The following is a 20499-nucleotide window of genomic DNA, read 5'->3' on the forward strand; positions in this document are numbered from 1 at the left end:
TCCACCTTGCTTTCTGTGTCTACCTATAAATATCTCGGTGTTCATATAACCAACGATCTCTCCTGGAACATCCATGTCGACTATATCACAAACAACGCTAATCGCTTATTAGGCTATCTCAGAAGAAACTTTTCCCTTGCCCCTGTTTCACTTAAACTTCTCCTATATAAAACTTTAGTGCGCACCAAACTTGAGTATGCAGGCTCTATCTGGAACCCTGGCGTATCCCTAGCATCATCCATTGAATCCATTCAAAATCGCTCCGCACGTTTTATACTTTCTAACTATCACCGTACAGCCAGCGTCACCTCCATGAAAGCGTCTCTACATTTGCCCAATCTCTCCTTTCGTAGAAAAATAGCTCGCCTCTGCTTATTTCACAAAATTTATCACTCTAACCCAGCACTTCGAGCCTCATTAATTTCAGAACCATCATACATATCGCCGCGCACCGATCATCCACTAAAAGTAGGAATCCCCTACTGCATCACTTCCACCTTTTATGCCTCCTTCCTACCTCTGACCTCCGTCGACTGGAACCGCCTTCCCGCATCCGTAGTCTCACTTACTGACGCTGCTGCTTTTAAAACCGCCATAACTGATGTTCTTAACAATGTTCCATAGCGATTCTGTACCTTGTGTTTTGTTTGTTTTTTGCGTTTTGTTTTTATTGTTCACCTTATATTGATGTATATATTTCCACTCCTCTCTGTAATGCCTTCGGGCCCTGAGAGTATAATAAATGAAATGAAATGAAATCTGTGCAAAGTGTGGAAGCACTGATCATGTTGCCGACATCTGCGAGAATGAAGTCAAGTGTGCTAACTGCGATGGTGAACATCCCGCCTACGCGCGCGCATGCCCCGTATGGAAACAGGAGAAAGAGATCCTTTCGTTGAGAGCCAAGGACAACCTCTCTTACCCCGAGGCCAAGAAGCGCTATGCCTTCTTGGCAAAGGGGGGCTTCGTCGAGGTGGTGCGTAGGGGGCTTGCACCACCCTCCGAGCCTCGACCCTTCCAGGTTCCCTCTGGGAACCGGGAGGCCGTCGCTCAGCCCCCACCTACCAAGAAACCAGAGGTGGCGGCGTGCCCTCCACCTCAGAGAGGTGGCACTGGTGCCCCTCCCACTCAGAGGGACAGGCTGTCAAACGACATGCCTGCCCTGATAACTCGGTCTCCTCCTAGGAGGAAGGAGCGAGCCCCTCGCCCCAAGCCTCCCGAGGAGCCGTCCACATCTAAGGAGCAGCAGGCTCTTCCTGCTGGCTCCACCGTCTCACCTGAAGAGGAGCGGATGGATGTGAGTGAGTCTCCTCCCATCCGTTTGGCTCCTCCTGATGACTCAAAACTAAAGAAGTCATCCCAGAAGAAACCAATACCACGGGTAACCCCGCCCAAGCCGCCTGAGGGCGTCTAGGCAGGAACCCCTTTTAACATATCCACCATAAATAGTTACAGTTTCATGCAATGGAACTGCCGAGGATTGCTTCACAACATTGACGATGTGCATTTTTTTCTTGATGAGCTGCGAACTCTAGCAGTCGCTCTGCAGGAGACTCATCTCAATAGCACTCATGAACATCCTTCGTCGTCACCATGTTTTTCGAAAAGACCGTACATCATCTCATTCTTCGGGTGGAGTGGCTGTTGTGGTACGAGGCGATATTGCATGCACGGCAGTTCCTCTTCGCTCACCCCTGGAGGCTGTTGCAGTGCGTATTCTTGCTGATCGTCTCATAACTCTTGTCTCCCTTTACCTTCCACCAGATGTTCCGATTGACTTTTACGATTTGCAGGACCTGCTGAACCAGCTGCCGAAGCCTTTTCTAATTTTAGGGGATTTTAATGCACACAACCCCTTATGGGGAAGTGCTCGGTTGGGCAATCGTGGAAAAGTCATAGAACGTGTTTTACTTTCATCATCACTATGCCTTTTAAACAGTAAACAACCAACATTTTATAGTTCGAGCCATAACACTTTCACATGTATAGACTTGTCTATATCATCAGCTACATTATTCCCTTGTTTTTCATGGAAGGTTTTAGATAATCCTCTTGGCAGTGATCATTTTCCCAACATTTTAGAAAGTCATATTCCATTGCCCACTATTTTAAAGCGAATTCCTCGATGGAAACTTGATAAGGCTGACTGGGGACTGTTTCAACTGGAGGCCACACTTGACCCATTAATGCTTGAGAGTATTACACCAGAGGAGGCTACTTTATATGTTACCGAGCAAATCATAAATGCAGCACATCACTCTATCCCCAAGACATCCACAAACCTCCCAAAACGGTGCAAGCCGTGGTGGACCCAGGAGTGCAGCACAACTAGGCGAAACCAGAAAAAAGCATGGGACACTTTTCGAAGGTATCCAATTCCCAAAAACTTGATGGAGTTTAGAAAAAGAAAGGCGAAGGCTCGGTGGACACGAAAGCAGGCAAAACGGACATCCTGGAAGAAGTATGTCTCTTCGCTGAGCAGCGCTACCTCCGCGAAAGAGGTGTGGGACCGCTACCGTAAAATTAGGGGTGACTACCGTGGTTTCATTGTTCCTCCTCTCTTCGCCCCGTCTCCTGCATCGTTAAAGGATATAGGAAATGCCCTCGGTATGCACTTTCAGGGTGTGTCTTCCTCTGATAACTACAATGCTTCTTTTAAGCTGTTCAAGAGGAATGCAGAATGTCAGCGACTGAAGTTGTCAGGTACGGATTCAGAACCTTACAACAAACCTTTTACGGTTTGTGAGCTAAAACTGGCCCTTGACACCAAGAAACAATCCTCACCAGGTCCCGATTCTATCCACTACGAAATGCTTCGTCGGCTCTCCTTGGAATCGTTTGGACAGTTGCTTAAATTCTTTAACCGCCTCTGGGAAGACTCCTACTTTCCCGACGCATGGAAATGTGCACATATCATACCCTTCCTGAAACCGGGAAAGGACCCTTCATGTCCATCAAGTTACCGCCCAATTGCACTCACTAGCTGCCTGGGTAAGACATATGAGAGACTCATTAACAGGCGACTTGTATATTTTCTTGAAACTAACAATATCTTGGATAAGAATCAGTGTGGTTTCCGACAGGGTCGGTCCACCTTGGATCATCTGGTACGCCTTGAAACCTTAATTAGGGAAGCATTTGTAAACAGACAGCACTGCGTTTCTGTATTTTTTTATTTAGAGAAAGCGTACGATACTACTTGGAGGCATGGCATTCTTCAGGATCTTCTTGCCTATGGAGTACGAGGTCGCATGCTCCGTTGCATTAAAGCTTACTTAACGGGACGAACTTTTCAGGTTCGGTTAGGCACCACTCTGTCCGATATCTTCTTACAAGAAAATGGGGTCCCGCAGGGAGGTGTCCTTAGTGTCACACTGTTTGCCGTCAAGATCAATAAGATTGCTAAAGTGATACCACGTTCCATTGCTTATTCGCTCTATGTCGACGACCTGCAGATCTCTTCTTCCTCTTGCAATCCTTCTAGTTGCGAGCGCCAGCTGCAGCTAGCAATAAATAAAATCAGCAAATGGGCAGATGAAAATGGATTCCGGTTTTCAGCTGAGAAAACTGTGTGCGTACCCTTCTCTCTCCGACGTGGTATATCCCTAGATCCCAGCTTAGAAATAAACCGAACTCCTATAGCCGTTAAAGCTGAACATAAGTTCTTGGGCATTATTTTCGACAAAAAGTTAAATTTTAACTCCCATTTACAGCAACTAAAACAGAAATGCTTAAAATCCCTTAACATTCTCAAAATTCTGTCTCACAAAACATGGGGTTCAGACAGAAAGGTCCTGTTACGCTTGTATAACTCTCTGGTGCGATCCCGTCTTGACTACGGTGCTATAGTCTATAACTCGGCGCGACCATCCTCGCTGAAAATGCTGGACCCTGTGCACCACCTTGGCTTGCGGCTCGCCACGGGCGCCTTCCGTACGTCTCCTGTGCTTAGCTTGTATGTGGAATCTCATCAGATGTCCCTTGCCAAGCGACGGCAGTATTTAGGCCTGAGTTATGCTTCCCGGATTATGTCGGACCTTGACCATCCAACCTTTACTACTTTGCAGCGATCTCGGTATACCCGTCTTTTCGAGAACAAGCCGAGGACGGTCAGACCTTTAAGTTTTCGTGTGGGAAGTGATCAGGAATCTCTTCAACTCGACCTTAATGGGATTGAACTCCTTAAGAAGCCTCTACGTATTGCACCTTGGGAGCTGCTTCCAGTTTCTTGTGACTGGACGTTTACACGGTTCAGCAAACATAGTGTTTCTCCACTTATTATTCAACAAGAATTTGTTGAGCTACAAAAGAAATACAGCAACTATGTTCACTTTTATACTGATGGATCCAAGAACTCCTTCTCTGTAGGAACTGCCGTTTACTCTAAAGAATTTACAAAGGCCCAACGACTTGAAAGCATGGCTAGTATTTTCACTGCAGAGCTCTATGGCATATTGATGGCTATTGAATACATCATGGCAAGCAAAACTTTGAAAGCTGTTCTCTTTGTGGACTCACAAAGTGTTGTTTTGGCTCTCTGCTCAATAAAAGATACCAAAAATAAGCTAGCCCAATTAGTGCGATTTAAAATCAATAGTTCTTTAGTTCGTGGCCATGATATAAAGTTTTGCTGGATCCCCAGTCATGTTGGACTTTTGGGCAATGAAAAAGCAGACCAGTTGGCTACCTCCACAAAAAATCTCGCGGTGACCTCTACTGGCCTACCCTACCAAGATGTGAAGCCCCTGATTAAAAAAGCACTCCTCCGAACGTGGCAGTCTGAATGGGACCAAGAAAGTGAAAATAAGCTCCATGTGGTAAAACCAGGTTTAGGATTGTGGGAGAGTGCATCTCATGAAAATCGCTTTATCGAAGTTCTCCACTGCCGCCTTAGAATTGGACACAGTTTCTTGACACATGGGCATCTCCTTTGTGGAGGGGACACTCCAGTCTGTGAGCGCTGTGGCGAATCACTAACGGTCCTTCATATTCTATGGCTTTGTTCTGGTCTTGAGCAAAACCGACGTGCTTGCTTCCCGGAATTTTTCGCATACAATATTCCTTTCCATCCTGCACTCCTTTAATCGTGTCATTACGTACCTAGAAAAAAGTGTTTTTTTACGTCGATTTTAACTTTCATATCCCTTTTCACCTTCTACCAATAACAAAACTTTTGTTGCAGAGCTGATTTCACAGCGAGCCTTTCAAAACTATTACTCTGAGCAAGATTATTACACTTGTTTGGCGCAGTATGGCCTTCGTCGCTTTTGCGCCAGTAAACCACCAATACAACAACAGCAACCACACTAGGGTACAGTGCCCGGGCAGCACTGGTAGAGTAATTGTGTCAGCCAAGCCCTTCTTGCTATGGCACATTACCTGCCCCCTTGTTGGGCTCCGTGGTAGGCGGTGCACCCGGGCACTAAACTTCTTTCCCCATCTATATCTGTTCTAAACACAACAAAACCTCTGATCGGTTCCTGAAAAGGGTCCGCACCGAGGCTCTGTCCAATTCCCTAAGTATAAATGACTTAACTGACCATTTTACAAAATGTTTTGTCTTGCACTCTGAAGAAAATAAGCTTTTTCCATTCATTGTTGCTAAGGGGGTTTAAGGCATCTTGGGAGCAAAATTCGAAGCAAGAAAGCTCTTTTCAGGCGATCTCCTTGTACATGTGAATGAAAAATACCAGACTACTGCATTACTCAACCTCGAAACCCTCCAAGATCTCAAGGTCACCGGTCCGCCCATCATACACTGAACACCGTACGCGGTGTGATCTCGGAGGATGACCTGATGGACAGTCCTGAGAATGAATTTCTGGAAGGTCTGCGATCCCAAGGAGTTGTGGCCGCAAAACGCAATTATATCCGAAGGGACGGCAAAGAACAACTCACCAAGCCACATGTATTGACTTTTGAAAGGAACGTTTTGCCACCTTCTGTTAAGGCCGGTTACATCAACTGTAAGGTTCGGCCCTATGTCCCAAGTTTTCTTCGCTGCTTTTGTTGCCAGCAATACGGACATGGTTCGCGCACTTGCCGCGGTCGCGAGATGTGCGCCAGGTGTAGCGGCACCCAGCATACTGCTGATCACTGCAAAGCGGATCACAGATGTGCGAATTGCAATGGTAACCACCCAGCCTATTCCAGATCATGTGACCAAAGAAAACATATCTTATGATGCAAAGCGTCGCCTCTCCGCTTTCCAGAGAGGCTCTTGTGCCGAGGCGGTGTCCAGCAGGGGACCTGCACCGCTGAAGGTATCGGTGGCGACCCAGGTGTCTCTTGAGAACCCCGGGAAACCACTACAGCCCCTATGCCCAGGTTCAAGCTCTCTCTTCCTGGGCACTTTCTTGGCTGCAAAAGCAGCTAAGGCACCCAGTCATGCCAAAGACACAAGTGCAACAGAGGCGATGGAGGTAACCCCATTGCCCACTCCTCGCAGGTCGTCCTTTCAAGAGGAGCGAGCCCCTCGCTCGTCCTCTCAGAGGAGGACTTGCTCAACAAGGACACAGCACGTTCCACGTGCAGCGTCTGCAGAACCCGACCAGATGAACAGATTAGTGGTTCGGCCTAGCACGTCGACCACTCGCCCTAATGTGTTAGGCAAAGGCCAGGGTCTGCCCCCAAAAAACACCGACTATTCGAGGTCTTCTGACAGGCCTGCTGACAAAAAGACGTTGAATACAGAAGCAACGGCAGACGGTGAAGAACTTTCTTCCCTTGACACTGACCTAAAGGAGATGGAGGTTCAGACTCCAAAGCAAAAAGCTAAAAAGCCAATAGCTCCACCCTGATAAAAGCTATAAGAGTAAAGGCTTTTCATACTCCTACACACAAAAAAAAAGTGATTTGTGACTCCCCACACAGCAAAGACAGCCGAGGGTAATTTTTAGCTTGGTTAATCTTATGATGATCATACAGTGGAATTGTCGAGGATCGCTCTGTAACTATATGATGTCTACAATTTGTTGGAGGAACACAGCCCCATAGCTCTTTGCCTTCGGGAAACATACCTGACAGAGAGCCAAACAAACTTATTAAAATGCTTTCAGCTATTCTGGAAGGATAGGCTACATGGTTCCCACGCTTCTGGTGGCGTTGCCATAATAGTTCAAAGATCAACTCCTTGTGCTGAGGTGTGCCTGGACACCAAACTGGAAGCAGGTGCTGCAAAAATTTTAACTGATCGTGCAGTAACTATATATTCATTATATATACCTTCAAATTATTACTTGAAATATGAAAAACTTGAGGCCCTTGTTAGTCAACTTCCATATCCATTTCTTATCCTTGGTGAGCTAAATGCCCACAATCCCTTGTGGGGAAGTAACAGACGGGACACGCGGGCCGTAATGATTGAACAATTTCTGCTCTCATCAGATTTATGCTTGATGAATAAAATAGAACCCACTCACTACGCTTTTCGTCAAACACTTTTACATGTATTGATCTTGCGATAGCTGATCCCAGCTTATTACGTGGTGGATCAGCGATAGCTGATCCCAGCTCTTTACGTGGTGGGTTATAAAGAATCCGTATGGAAGTGATCACTTTCCAGTTGTCCTTGAGCATTGCCTCCCGCCTCCGACACTTTCATTAAGGAACCGCGGTGGAAGTTCGACAAAGCTGATTGGGATGGTTTGACCCAGTCCTCACTTCTAGCTTGCACATCACTTGACCAGCTTTCAATTGACGAGCTAAACAAACTACTCACACAACATATTCTTGCCGCGGCCATGCAGAACATACCTATAACATCCAGGCGCTTCCCCAGGCGCCTAAAACCCTGGTGGAATCAGGATTGCCGCGAGGCAAAGGCGAACCAAAACCGAGCGTGGGGAAAACTTAGACGTTATCCTACTCCAAGTAATGTAATTGAATTTAAGAAGATAACAGGCCAAGGTAGATTTATTCACAGACAGTCCAAACGTCAAAGTTTTCAGAAGTATGCCTCCTCAATTAACAGTACCACAACACCCAGGGAAATGTGGGACAGAATCCATAAAGTGAGTGGCACCTATATTTTGCGTTCTCTATTCCCCCCTTGACCAGGAATGGGTACTGCCCTTCAAACTTGGAGGAGCAGGCCAATATTTTGGGGGAGCAATTTCAATTTGTCTCAGCTCTCAGCAGTAACCAGCTGTATTCCTACGACATAAGCTCCAAGCAGAACGACAAATTGTAAAAACATCTGGAGGTGAAAGAACATTACCATTTCCTTTTCACATTGCATGAACTCCAGCTGATATTGAAACATACTAAACTTTCAGTGCTGGTCCTGATGCATATTCACTATGAGATGCTGAACCACCTTCACCTTTCTACACTAAAATTAATTCTATACATTTTAACCGAATCTGGAAGGAAGGGTGTTTCCCATTTTAATGGAAGGTAGCCAACATAATTCCTCTATTAAAACTGGGAAAGGACCCCTCTGAGGTAACCAGTCACAGGCCTATAGCCTTAACAAGTTGTCTGGAAAAAACCTTGGGAGAAATGATCAAACGAAGGTTAATATATGCCCTTGAAGGAAAAAAAAATTGCAGTGGCGTAGCTCGGCTATGTTATGATATACATAGCGTGAGCTTAGGTTCAGCTGGTTATTCTTAGCTGTCCTGGTTGTCTAGGATTAGCTTATCATGCTTACTGCTGCTTCAATGACACACACATGGTATACGCATTATGTGACATGTACCGTAATATCCCGAGTCATCGCCCACCCCCCTACTGCCTGAAATTCATTAAAAAAGTGGGGTGGGCCATGTCTCGGTGGGTGAGCACAAACACTTGAAAAAAATCGGAAAAAACCGCCTATTTTTCTCTGCGTATCTAGCGCTGATGCACAAGAGATACATAAAACTCAAAACTCGATTTAGTTTTATAGAAAAGAATGCTCACGAAAGAATATTTTACTATAGCGAAGTCCGTTGCTTGCATACGCGCTAGAAACACCGCCGATCTGCATATAGCGCGAACGTTTGTTCCGTGAAAGAATGTCACCACTATGTTCTCCTAGTTAGTAAAAAAAAAAAAAAAAAAAATCTACAAGAAAATAGAAAAACCGACCAGGAGCGAGCGAGCGAGCGAGCGGACCAAAGAAGCGACCAAGAGCAATCCTGGGAAAGCGGGAAAGCCGGCGGTCGCGTTGGCAAATACTTTGGCGTCGGGCCAAGTCGGTCGCCTTGTCAATCGCAAGCTCTTGCGCAACTTTCTTGTTTGGTGCGTACATACGTGCGTCCGTGCACGGCGGGCTATCAATGCACGGTTGGGACGCTCTGCAACCGTCTGTGTAGGGCGTTCCAGCAAAGCTTTATTTACGCGTTTGCTTTGCCTAAAATATTGCACAACCGCGGTCGCGACGGGCGGGAAGAAGGAGCGGGTTCGCGGTGTCCTTACTTCGGTGGAGACAGACTTTGACTTAATACTCCGCGGTTACATTAACAAACTCTTTTGTTATCTCCACGTTTTCTTTTCGCACGGATACACGACCACTTTGGTGTCGCTCACGGAGGAAATGCGTAAACAAAGAGAAGTGTCTTTCCCTCCTTCGTTTTACTTTGTCACGGAGGTCCTCCAACAGTAAGGTCCGCGGCCGCGTCATTCGGGTAGGATGAGTGTTCGCGGACCGCAGAGTTCGCGCTGGGGTATTTGAAGGGGTGGGCGATGACTCTGTGTTTTTTCGGAAATCGATATTGGCCCAAAAAATGGGGTGGGCGATGGCTCGGGGATAGGCGATGACTCTGGATATTACGGTATATTTATTTTTAGAGCGCAGCTCTTAGGGGCCCGTTTCCGGCTTGAGCGGCGTCGCCGTCGCCGTCGGCGTAACCGCGCGGTGGATCATGGGAAATGTCCCATAATGCACCGCGCGAGCCCCCCACCGGGGTCACGTGACCCCCCTCCCCCACCGGGGTAACGTGACCCCCCCTCCCCCCCCGAGGTCACGTGACCCCCCGAGGTCACGTGACCCCTGAAGTCACGTGACTCCCCTGAGGTCACGTGACCCCCGAGGTCACGTGACCCCCGCCGATGTCGCGTGACCCCCCGATGACGTCATCGTCACTGATGACGTCACCGGCATCCACATCATCATCGTCATCATCACTGATGACGTCACCGGCATCCACATCGTCATCGTCATCATCACTGATGACGTCACCAGCATCCACATCGTCATCGTCATCATCACTGATGACGTCACCGGCATCCGCATCGTCATCGTCATCATCACTGATGACGTTACCGACATCCGCATCGTCATCGTCATCATCACTGATGACGTCATCAGTGACGTCACTGATGTCGTCACCGGCATCCGCATCGTCATCGTCATCACCACTGATGACGTCATCAGCGACGTCACTGATGATGTAACCGACATTCGCATCGTCATCGTCATCATCACTGGTGAAGTCATCAGTGACGTCACTAATGACGTCATCGGTACCAGCATCGTCATCGTCACTGATGACGTCATCAGTGACGTCAGTGATGACATCATCGGCATTGGGGGTCACGTGACCCCCCCCTGGTTAGTTTAACCCCCCCCAGTGCCCTTCCCTCCTCCTCCTCAAGGGCTGCGCTCTAATTCGGCGTTACAGGGAGTTGTAAGCGGCTTTTACTTTTTTTTTTTGCTCAAAATCTGGTTGCTTCACTAATGCCACAAAGACGGCTCGGTGGTCAGTGTAGTAACACGCTGCCGTCCCAGTATTTGGAATCGATTGTCTGTCTCTTACAGAAGATCAATGGTGGTTCTCCATTGGGTCGTCTGTACAGTTGGAACGCTGGCTAAGTCCAGGTTAAATATGCCCTTCAAAGGAACACCAGAAGAGTCTGGAGCACGATTGAAGTCACCAGCCACCACACACAGTTCACTTGCCACACGACCAGGTATTCGCAACTCCAGCCCACCGCTCGCCCTCTCGCGGACGAGCGGAGAACCAGAGGAGCGGGGACGGCAGCGGCGGCGGCAGCGCGGGCTGTCGGCCTTGATGCGTGAAGCCGTTTTAACGAAAACTGTGGGCGCGTTAAAATAGGAACGCTGGTGGTCCGCCTCGCAACACCGTTGCACGAAGGACTGGGATGTCTTATTTCATTAGGGACTTTTCGTATATCTCCTCCGCTGCGGATTTCTGGTCTCGTGCACGACCTCCAGCTCAATCTGTGCTCATCGTGATGGCAAACACTCCCACTAGTTATGGAGAGCTCTGCCGTACGGTCTACGAAAAGTCTTTTGTGCCCTAAGTAGGAGAAGACTCGTCGTGCAACGATATGTCGAGCAATACACATCGGGAAAGGGTTCGCGTTTTCAGGCCGTTACAAGTAACATGATCATTTATTCCAAGCACTTTCAAAAGACAAGATGCGCGTACTAGCTTTTAGGTGATTACAAAGCAAATAAAGAAATGCTCGAAGCATTTTAAACGTGTCTTTGTTAGCTAACCGTTCGCAACAAGAGCTTAGAAGGGGCCGTTTTGACGAGAGGGGCCGCAACGTTGCGAATAATCACGGTACAAAAAATGTATGTTATAGTAAAATATTTATTTTTGATAGAGCAATAAAGTAAACCTTTAAGGGGAGACGCGGGTCTTAAAATGGTAAAAAAACGCGAAATTTCACGTTTTTCAAAATTCACATATTTGGATTAATTGTAGTCTAAGGTACCTGCCTGCAAAGTTTCAATGTCAAATTCAATGTCTAAGCATGAAAAAAATGATATTTACGATGTCCCCGCAGAGCCCTAACACAGCGAGTTCAATGAAAACAAGTGGAACTTCGCGCCCCGCGCGTTTCGCGATCGTTCGTCGGATCGCGGCCATCTTGGTCTTGTTGGAAAGCCGCTTATTTTCCCCACGTCCCCATGCCATTCGTTATCGCGACAACATCGGGAAACGTCCGCATTCCGCGGGTTTCGAAGGCCCCAATTGCGATCGCTCATTGGCCGGCTAGCAAGGTGCCTGTACGTCAGAGCACGCGCGGCGCCTAGCGCCTCTGCTATTGGCCTAAACGCGCCCCTCCACTCTTTTTCTCCTTTCCTCCTTTCCGTTCCCGCGCTGGCGAGAGGTGCGTCGTCTGCTCCCGGGCCCGTCTTCGCCCGTCTCCTTAGGCCTGTCTGCTTTGTTTCTTCAGTTATCGAGCGCACGTTTTAGTTCCCGTTTGCGCGCTTGCGTTGAACATGGTTGGTTCGCTTTGCTACGAAGTCGCGCGTGTTTTGTTTTGTTTCGCTTCGAGTTCTCGAGATGCCGGACGACGCTCGGTTGAAATCAAGCACGCTGCAAGCGTTCGGAAGGAAGAGGAAGCGACCGTGGAACAAGAAGCCGAAGCTGTCTGCTGCAAGTGCGCCACCGCGATCGGCACCGCCGGATGCCTTGGATCGTCCGGAAACATCAGCCGGAGACATCGCGACTCCATGCAGCAGCGGCAGTTTGTCGAGCTTTGCGAGCGCGGTTCGTGTCGACACCGCATACTACTCCACGGCCGAGCAGACGCAACGAGTCGCACGATCGGACGAATGCAAGTGTGCGCTATCGGAAAAGTCGGCGACCCAGCGCAAATTCGACCTTCTCGGCGTCACCACAGGAGGCCAGACGCGCGACGCTGGGACGCAGTTCATTGTAGTGGACATGAAAGCTCTCAACGACCTCTTCGCGCAGGCGAAGTGCGGAAGCTGCGGTGCGGGAACCCTGACACTTAGCAAGGCCACGGACAAAGAGTATGGCTTGGCAGTTAAGCTTCTGCTCGTCTGTGCCACATGCGAGTTTGAGAAGAAGCAGTTTTCTTCACCAAGAGTTGCCGGAACGGCGAAGATCACTCCTTCCGAAGTGAACATGAGGGCAATGAAGGGAATTCAGTCAATTGGGAAAGGAGTCACTGCCCTCGCAGACTTCTGTGCGTCCATGAACTTGTCACACCGCGGCCTGCATCACAAGACCTTCCAGGGACACCTGAAGACCCATGTGCAAGCCTGCGAAAAGTCAGCAAGCGCAAGTGAAGCTGCCAGCTCAGAAGTTGTCAAGAGACTGTATGCAGACTTCTTGAACCCTGTCGGCAACATCGGCGTGATCTTTGACGGATCTTGGATGACGAGAGGACGCAGCTCCCACATTGGTGTGGGCTGCATTGTCGAGCTGTATTCCGGCCTAGTTCTTGACCATGTGGTGTACTCCAACTTTTGCCTTGGGTGTGCCCTGGGACCGGAGCCGGAGGAAGAGGGGTACGGCGACTGGTACGCAGCCCACGAGTGCCAGAGGAACATAGATTGCAATTCAGGTCGGATGGAAGTGGAGGCTGCATTGGCCATGTTTCAAAGATCCCTGGCCAAGCACGGACTGAGGTACACCACAGTTCTCTCGGATGGAGATAGCCGAACCTTTCATGCGTTGACCGAGGCAAAAGTCTACGGCTTCGTCAAGGTCGAGAAAAAGGACTGCATCAATCATGTGCACAAGCGGACGGGGGCTGCGTTGCGTAACCTCCTTGAGAAAAAGAAGGCCCAGGGTGAAGCACTCGGCGGAAAGGGCAGACTGACACAGGACCTAATCAAGAAGATTCAAAACTACTACAGCTATGCCCTTAGGAGCAACAGTAACGATGTGCCAGGGATCAAGAGGGCAGTGGAAGCCACCCTCTTGCACATGACGTCTACAGACAGTGCTCCAGACCACAGCAAGTGCCCCGACGGAGCTGAGTCGTAGTGCAAATTCAACAGAGCCCTGGCAAATGGCGAGTGTCCACCTGCGCACAAGAACCCTCTTCCAGATTGTGTGCGGGCCGCCCTCGAGCCAGTGTTTGCAAGGCTCAGTGATGAAAACCTGCTGGCACGGTGCAGCGAAGGCAAGACGCAAAATGCCAGCGAGAGCCTGCATTCGGTCATCTGGACGCAAACCTCGAAGAACGCCAATGCCTCCCTGGACAGCGTCAAGAGGGCTGCTGCCGAAGCTGTGTCCGTCTACAATCAGGGCAGGCGGGCAATGAGCGAGTCCGTTGCTGCGAGCCTGGGCTATGCTGCCGGTGACTGCCTCGTACGCCGCAGCATGGAGAAGGACAATCTGCGTTTGCGTAAGGCCAACGCTGCCCACCAGAGCAGCAGCAATGCAAAACAGAGGTTCTCCAGGCAACACCAGACTGGAACAGCTGGGGGACTACAGTCCTGGACAGCTGTGAGGGGGCTCCCCTTTCAAGTGCTACATGAACAAAGGCCCTTTTCAGGGCCAAACAAAATCTGCTTTTGGAACGTGCAACCCTTAGTGCCTCCTCCCGTTGTCCCTTATAGAGTCTACTCATTCTTTTATAACTTTATTTTACATAAAGGTTCTTGTGAACGGATCGCAGAATTTTTCATCTCAATTTGTTCAGATGGAACTATGCTTCATATTGCTGAACATTATTGCATGGGATTTCTTACTCAATTTTATGCAATGAGTGTCAAAACTTCAACTGCAATTTTCTCAGCTTCGCATTTTTCGTCTACATGCCTAGCCTTACGGTTGTTTTCATGAGATTATTCTTCAAGGATTTCTATAAACTTTATACCGTTGGATTCAGAAAGAAGTGAACTGCAGGGTGATGCTATTTTTGTATGACAGTATGGGCCCGAAATTTTATTATTAGTGATAATGTGACCTCGTTAGGCTTTGTAAATAGTGTACTTGACCTAATTAGACTAGTTTTATACAATGATCTATCTTTACAAAATATAAATAGCATCATCTTGCATGGCAGGTCTTTAGCTACAAATCCATATCACTTATGCAAAAAAATTTGTATTAGAAAGTTCCTTAATGAGTCGTAAGATATGACCTAATTAGGCTTCATTATTTTCTTCGTAACTCAAAAAGTAATTGAGATATTGCAGAACTAATTGAATATTTGAAAAGAGGAAGCCAAAACACATATACACACTGATTTTCATTATAATCCATTAATAAACAAAAAAGTCGATTTTAGAACCAGTGTCTTGCCTTAACCTCCTGAAACCCTGCGTCCGCCAGTGTGGACATTGGGTTTTTAACTGTTGAAAAAAAACAGCGCCGCACATAGGGAAGAACTCCTGTCCATCGTGATGGACATATTCTGTGCTGCCATCTGGTGGAGTGTGGAGCAAACAGCACTGAAAACAACTCGCTGCTCGTAGTTGCAAATGGCGACCTGCAGCACTCGCACGTTCTACGGCCGACGCCAAGGTATGTAATCAGTTTACATGATTTACATAAACGGAATCTTTGTAAATTTATATTTCTATAGTGCTCTTGAAAGTTCAGAGATGGTTAATAATGCCTAATATTGACAACAGTATTAGCATGGGTTGCAGTAGTCGCTTTCCAAACTGTGTGTCCGCGTGGGTGGACGCTGGGACCCAAAACTTGTGACTTGATTTTCGCGATGACCATATTTTGCTCGCTATCAATGTCAAACACTCGCGAATTGAAAACAATTGGTTTGTTTGACTCTGTTATATTTTTCAGGACTAACAACAAGTCAGGCTGATGCCATTTTAGACAGTGTGTGCGGTGCCACAAGTTCTGACGTTGACGACTCTGACGATGACATTGATTTTGTGGCAGCAGAAAATGAAGTTAGAGAAGATTCTTCGTCTTCCGACGAATCAAGTGATGAAGATGAATCGCGGCCGCCTGCCAGGAAAGTTTGGAAACCCTCTGCCAGCCCCCCATCAAACTCTGGCGCACAAGTTTTGGAGACTGGGTGCCGACATGATCCAAGCAAGGGAACGTTCACACCTGGCGACTACTTTCGGCAGTACTTCGCTTCCAGCATGTATGAGACACTGGCTGAAAAGACTAACATTAGGATCCTGGAACGAAATGGGACGATCGCAAAAGTAACAAGGCAAGAGGTTCAACATTTTTTTGGAATATCTATGTTGATGAGTACAACTGGGTACCCCCGTCTTCGTTACTACTGGAAGGCTGGACTTGGAGTGCAGTTGATAATCAACGCCATGGCCCGAGAGAGGTTTTTCCGGATCCGTTCTAACCTCACGTGCACAACAGAGATCGAGGTGCCTGATGCAGTAAAGAAGGAGGACAGGCTGTGGAAAGTGAAGCCATTTGTGACCATGATTCGGGATGGATGCCTCTCTTTGCTGCGGCCGAACTGTTTCTCGATCGATGAGCAGATGGTCCCTTTTACGGGAAGAACATCACTCAAGCAGTATGTTCCAAACAAGCCGCACCCCATAGGCCTCAAGAATTTCGTCCTTGCGGGACAGGATGGATTGGTTTATGATTTTCATCTGTACCAAGGAAAATCTACTTTTCCAGACTATGGACTTGGGGTGTCAGGAAACTCCGTCGTACATCTGTGCCAAACCATCCCACAGGATTCCACACTTTATTTTGATCGGTGGTTCACGTCTGTACCACTTCTCGAAACACTGCTTAGGAAGAAGATATTCGCAACTGGAACGATAATGAAGAATCGGATCCCGAAAACAGCAGATCTGGCTTCAGACAAGGAATTAGCAAAAGAACCTCGTGGGAAATCAGATGCTGTTCTGAAACACGATGGCAGTCTCTCCATAACCAAGTGGTATGACAAAAAGGCAGTCACACTTGCATCCACAGCATTTGGTGTTGAACCCGTTGGTACATGCCAGCGATACAGTAAGCAGGAGCACAGAAAGGTCGCAGTCCCTCGTCCAATGGTGGTCCAAAAGTACAACGAAAAAATGGGAGGCGTTGACCTCTGCGACAGGATGATGTCGTTTTACAGCCAACGTCGCCGTACCTCAAGATGGACCCTCAGGACGATGATTCACCTCGTTGACCTGGCCTGCGTGAATGCATGGATTGAGTACCGTGCAAACAAGAAGTATCTGAAGCAACCTGCCATGCAGTACATCGAATTCAAAATCAGTGTGGCTGAGTCACTTCTCAGTACCATACTTGAAGAGGATTCAAACTCCAGCGATGAAGACACGGTTGAAGTTCCACGCAAGAGAGTCAAGCCGCTGCCAAGTTTGCCAGTCCGGACGTCACAGTCACTTCACATGCCAAAGAAAGAAAACATCAAGAACGCTGCACGGTGCAGGAACCCTGGCTGCTCAAAGAAGACTCGGCACCGTTGCACGTCCTGTGACATCTACCTTTGCATTGAAACTGACCGGCACTGCTTCTTTGATTTCCATACCAAGAAATGAGTCATTTCTTTGCCGGTATCGCTCCAGTTTTGTTATTTGTCCTCCCAAAGCCTAACCTGGAAAAGTTAACTCACAAAATGTTGAATAAAGTTTGTGTTCATTTTCCTGACTGAAGTGTAAAGTCCCACTGTCCATGTGGGTGGACACCAATTTTTACTGAACCTGCATACTAATAGTGCAAAAAAAAATCACAAATGCTCAAACTAACCCCTAATCAAGCAGTTAATGTTATTTAATCTTTAATTCCTATGCCGGATTTTTCTCGGGTCCCACGAGGTTAAACACGCCGATTATGGTAATAGGCAGTCTTGGCATAGCGTTACCGCAGGCTACCGTGAGCACAGCAACACATCTGGCGCGTGCTGAAAATTGTGCTTCAAAGGCGCAGCACGAGCTTTTTTTTGCAATGCCACACCGCATGGTAGCTTCCAATAATAAACTTCCAATCAATAATCATAGTGCAGTTGGATGACGTGTTGATATACACTATAAAACCGCGACGGTGAGCAGCGAGGTGGGAGCCTCTGGCACGAAGACATCAATACTGTGAATGTTGCTCTTCCGAAGCTTGGCTGTAACCGTGCGCGGCTCAGTTTTTAGAGCACTAATGGCCAGGCAAAGCGCGAACACGATATCTTCATTACCCTCAAAAACATTGTGCCACAAACAGTGACGTGGCCGGTGCCTAAAACGCGTTCGACCACCACAAAGCATCGCAAATTGAGGAGTCAAAGAAAGAATAAAAACACTTAGGGACAAGGACAGACAGCAGAGTTCTTTCAAAGAACTGTGCTGTCTTTCCTTGTCCCTAAGTGTTTTTATTCTTTCTTTGACTCTTGTATTTTCACCAACACGCTCTTTGATCTTAGGCAAATTTAGGTTTTGGCAACTTTTAAATATCAGCATGCTCGTTTTGCTAACGCGCATCAACATCTCCGTCACCTGTAATATGATCCTGCCCTAACCACTTCGCATTTCTAGACAAATAAATCATTTTTAGCGTGCTGACCAGGGTCAGCGAGCAGGGGCATGGAAATCCTGGAGAATCTATCCCCGTCTCTTCCGCCATCTTCGAACTACCGCCCCGCCACCTATAGGGCGTTGGAGTTGCGAATAGACGTAGCCACTATGTATATAGTGTTTTTAACTGAATTGTTCGGCGACACGTACACGGCTTCGATGACCACAACACTTTCGTCAAGCTGAACGGCACAGGCTTCACCCTTGGGCACCGCTACGTTTGTCAGTTCACTGGCAGCAATCCCATTCCTCACATAGATACAGACTCCCAAGCTTCTGGTAGTGTCAACACGGCTGGCATAAGCAACCATGCTAAACTCGGGGATTGTGACAGCTTGTGATTCCGTGGCAACACCAACCTCTGTAAAGAGAACATCAGCACTGGTCAAGAGACGGTCACCACAAACGTCCGCCATATGGCAAATCAACGATCAGACATTGAGCAGGGCGATTGTGTAGACCGTGGCGGGGTTTGTCATTGGCTCTCTACAGCGAGCATGAGGCTGTGTCCAGGCTGTGCTTGTTTAGGCGCTCAAATGCCGATACCAAAGTCTTATCTGGATTGCTAAGATGGTGGTAGAATCTGTGGTCTTGCTCCACGTTGGTCAGATACATGCCTTGGAGGGTAGTGACATGGCTAAGGGCAACGTGGACCAGCTTTTGAGGGTGAGTCTTAGCATAGTCGTATACCAGTGTCGAAGGTACCACCCTGCGACTTGTGTATCGTCTTGGCACTTGCTGGAACGAGAGGAAACGGTTCTGCGCACCAATACATGCCTCAAGGCTTTTCCCTTCATGGCAAACGACATGGAGATGGGCTCGATCGGAACCCATTGTGCATACCGCCCCACGCCCGAACTGTAGCTCACTTTGACCTTGGTTACCCACGCGAAAATTTTCAACTGGGACCAACTGGTCCCAGTTGAAAATTTCAATGAAGAGAGGAGAATGAGGTGGAGGAGGAAATGCGTGAACAGAGAGAGAGAGGACGTAAAAAGAGGGGAAGGGGGGGGCGGCGGGGGAGCGTAGCGCGTTTTCTCCGCCGCCAGCGTCAGGTCGCTGGTGTCGTCGCGCTACCAGCGCGCTACCCTCGCCGTCGACGACGCTTGTTCGCGTTGCACTCGCGCCATCCGTTTAGATATTCTGCCTCCTGCTTTGGGGCGCTGGCGTCATTTGCGCGTTTTCTGACGTCGCCGTAAAAACGTGCTCGTGCCGCGTACACGGGAATTCGTTTGGATGACCCATAATAATTACTTCCTTGGTTTATCTGCGGCGATGCAGGGATAGGCTCAAAAATACCGTGCGAACAAAAAAAAAATCTTGCTTCAATTGGTGCTTGCAAATAAACCCTAAGGTTTATTTGGAGGACTGCTTGAACTGGAGTGGGTGGCCCTAAAAAGGGCCGTTTGCTGGGCGTGTTCATGCACACGGATACCTTCGGCCGATGGCTTCCAGAAGCCTGAGGAAGGGGTCCCTGCACCTGCTTTGGCCGTTGATTGAATTCCACCAGTACCACGTCAGGTGCGACGGTAGCAGAGTCTTGCTCGTCCCCTTGCCTCTCTTGAGGAGGTCTTGTTTTAGGGCAGCCCAGGCGGACTCAATCTTCTGGGTGTGAGCACCGGTTTCGGGGTCCTCGAAGTTCCCGCCGTGGTTCACAGTGTGATAGTTGAGCACCATGTGCCCTAGTTCATCGTGAACCGTCCACAGGCCGTCGTAGCTCTTCCACTTGTCCGTGACTACAGTGGTTCCCGGATAGACGTTCCTGCAGCTACGATAGCGTGCAGGGTCCTCCGGTTCCTCTTCTTCACCTCGAACAGGCGAAGCTCTCCCGTAGACTCTGGGACCAAGGACCCTTGTCCTCGGTCCCGCGGTAGTGGTCGCTGCTGCAACCAGGCACGTTGTCGCTCGTCAGAAGCCGTCCACGGTTATACTTCCGCTTGCCCCGGTAGAGCGACTTGTCCACCTCGACGACCTCGCCGACCCCTCCCAGTGGGGTGGGGTCGGCTTCACTAATGAAGTTCTTCCAATCGCACAGGACGTCATTTCCCATTGGGAAGACGTCTTGCACAGCTTCTGTCATCTGAACACTGGAGTACCCTTTTGTCAGGGAAAAGCAGATCCGCAGGATCTCCCTCCTGGAGAGCTGGACGTTGGGGCGGCCTTCGACGTCCACATAGGAAAAAAAGATGGCCGGGACGGCCCGCCACGGAGATTGTCTACACCATTCTCCTGCGAAAGCTGAAATAAAAAAATCAAACTATTAGCGGACGCCAAACTGCGTTCGTACGTGAACTGCTAGATAAGAGAATGTGAAA

General features: G+C 48.5%; 1 protein-coding gene across 1 annotated transcript; it reads left to right on the forward strand.

Annotated features, from left to right (window-relative positions):
* The first annotated feature begins 15083 nt into the window (after window positions 1-15083).
* Window positions 15084-17164, forward strand: LOC121835840 (piggyBac transposable element-derived protein 2-like). The gene is made up of 2 exons (XM_042290354.1): window positions 15084-15188; window positions 15471-17164. Exons 1-2 carry the CDS (start codon window positions 15146-15148, stop codon window positions 17162-17164), a joined length of 1737 nt encoding a protein of 578 aa, XP_042146288.1. The 5' UTR covers window positions 15084-15145.
* The last annotated feature ends 3335 nt before the right edge of the window (window positions 17165-20499 follow it).

Source organism: Ixodes scapularis, unplaced genomic scaffold (genome assembly GCF_016920785.2).
Source record: "Ixodes scapularis isolate PalLabHiFi unplaced genomic scaffold, ASM1692078v2 PGA_scaffold1__304_contigs__length_218370807, whole genome shotgun sequence".
Lineage (NCBI taxonomy): Eukaryota > Metazoa > Arthropoda > Arachnida > Ixodida > Ixodidae > Ixodes > Ixodes scapularis.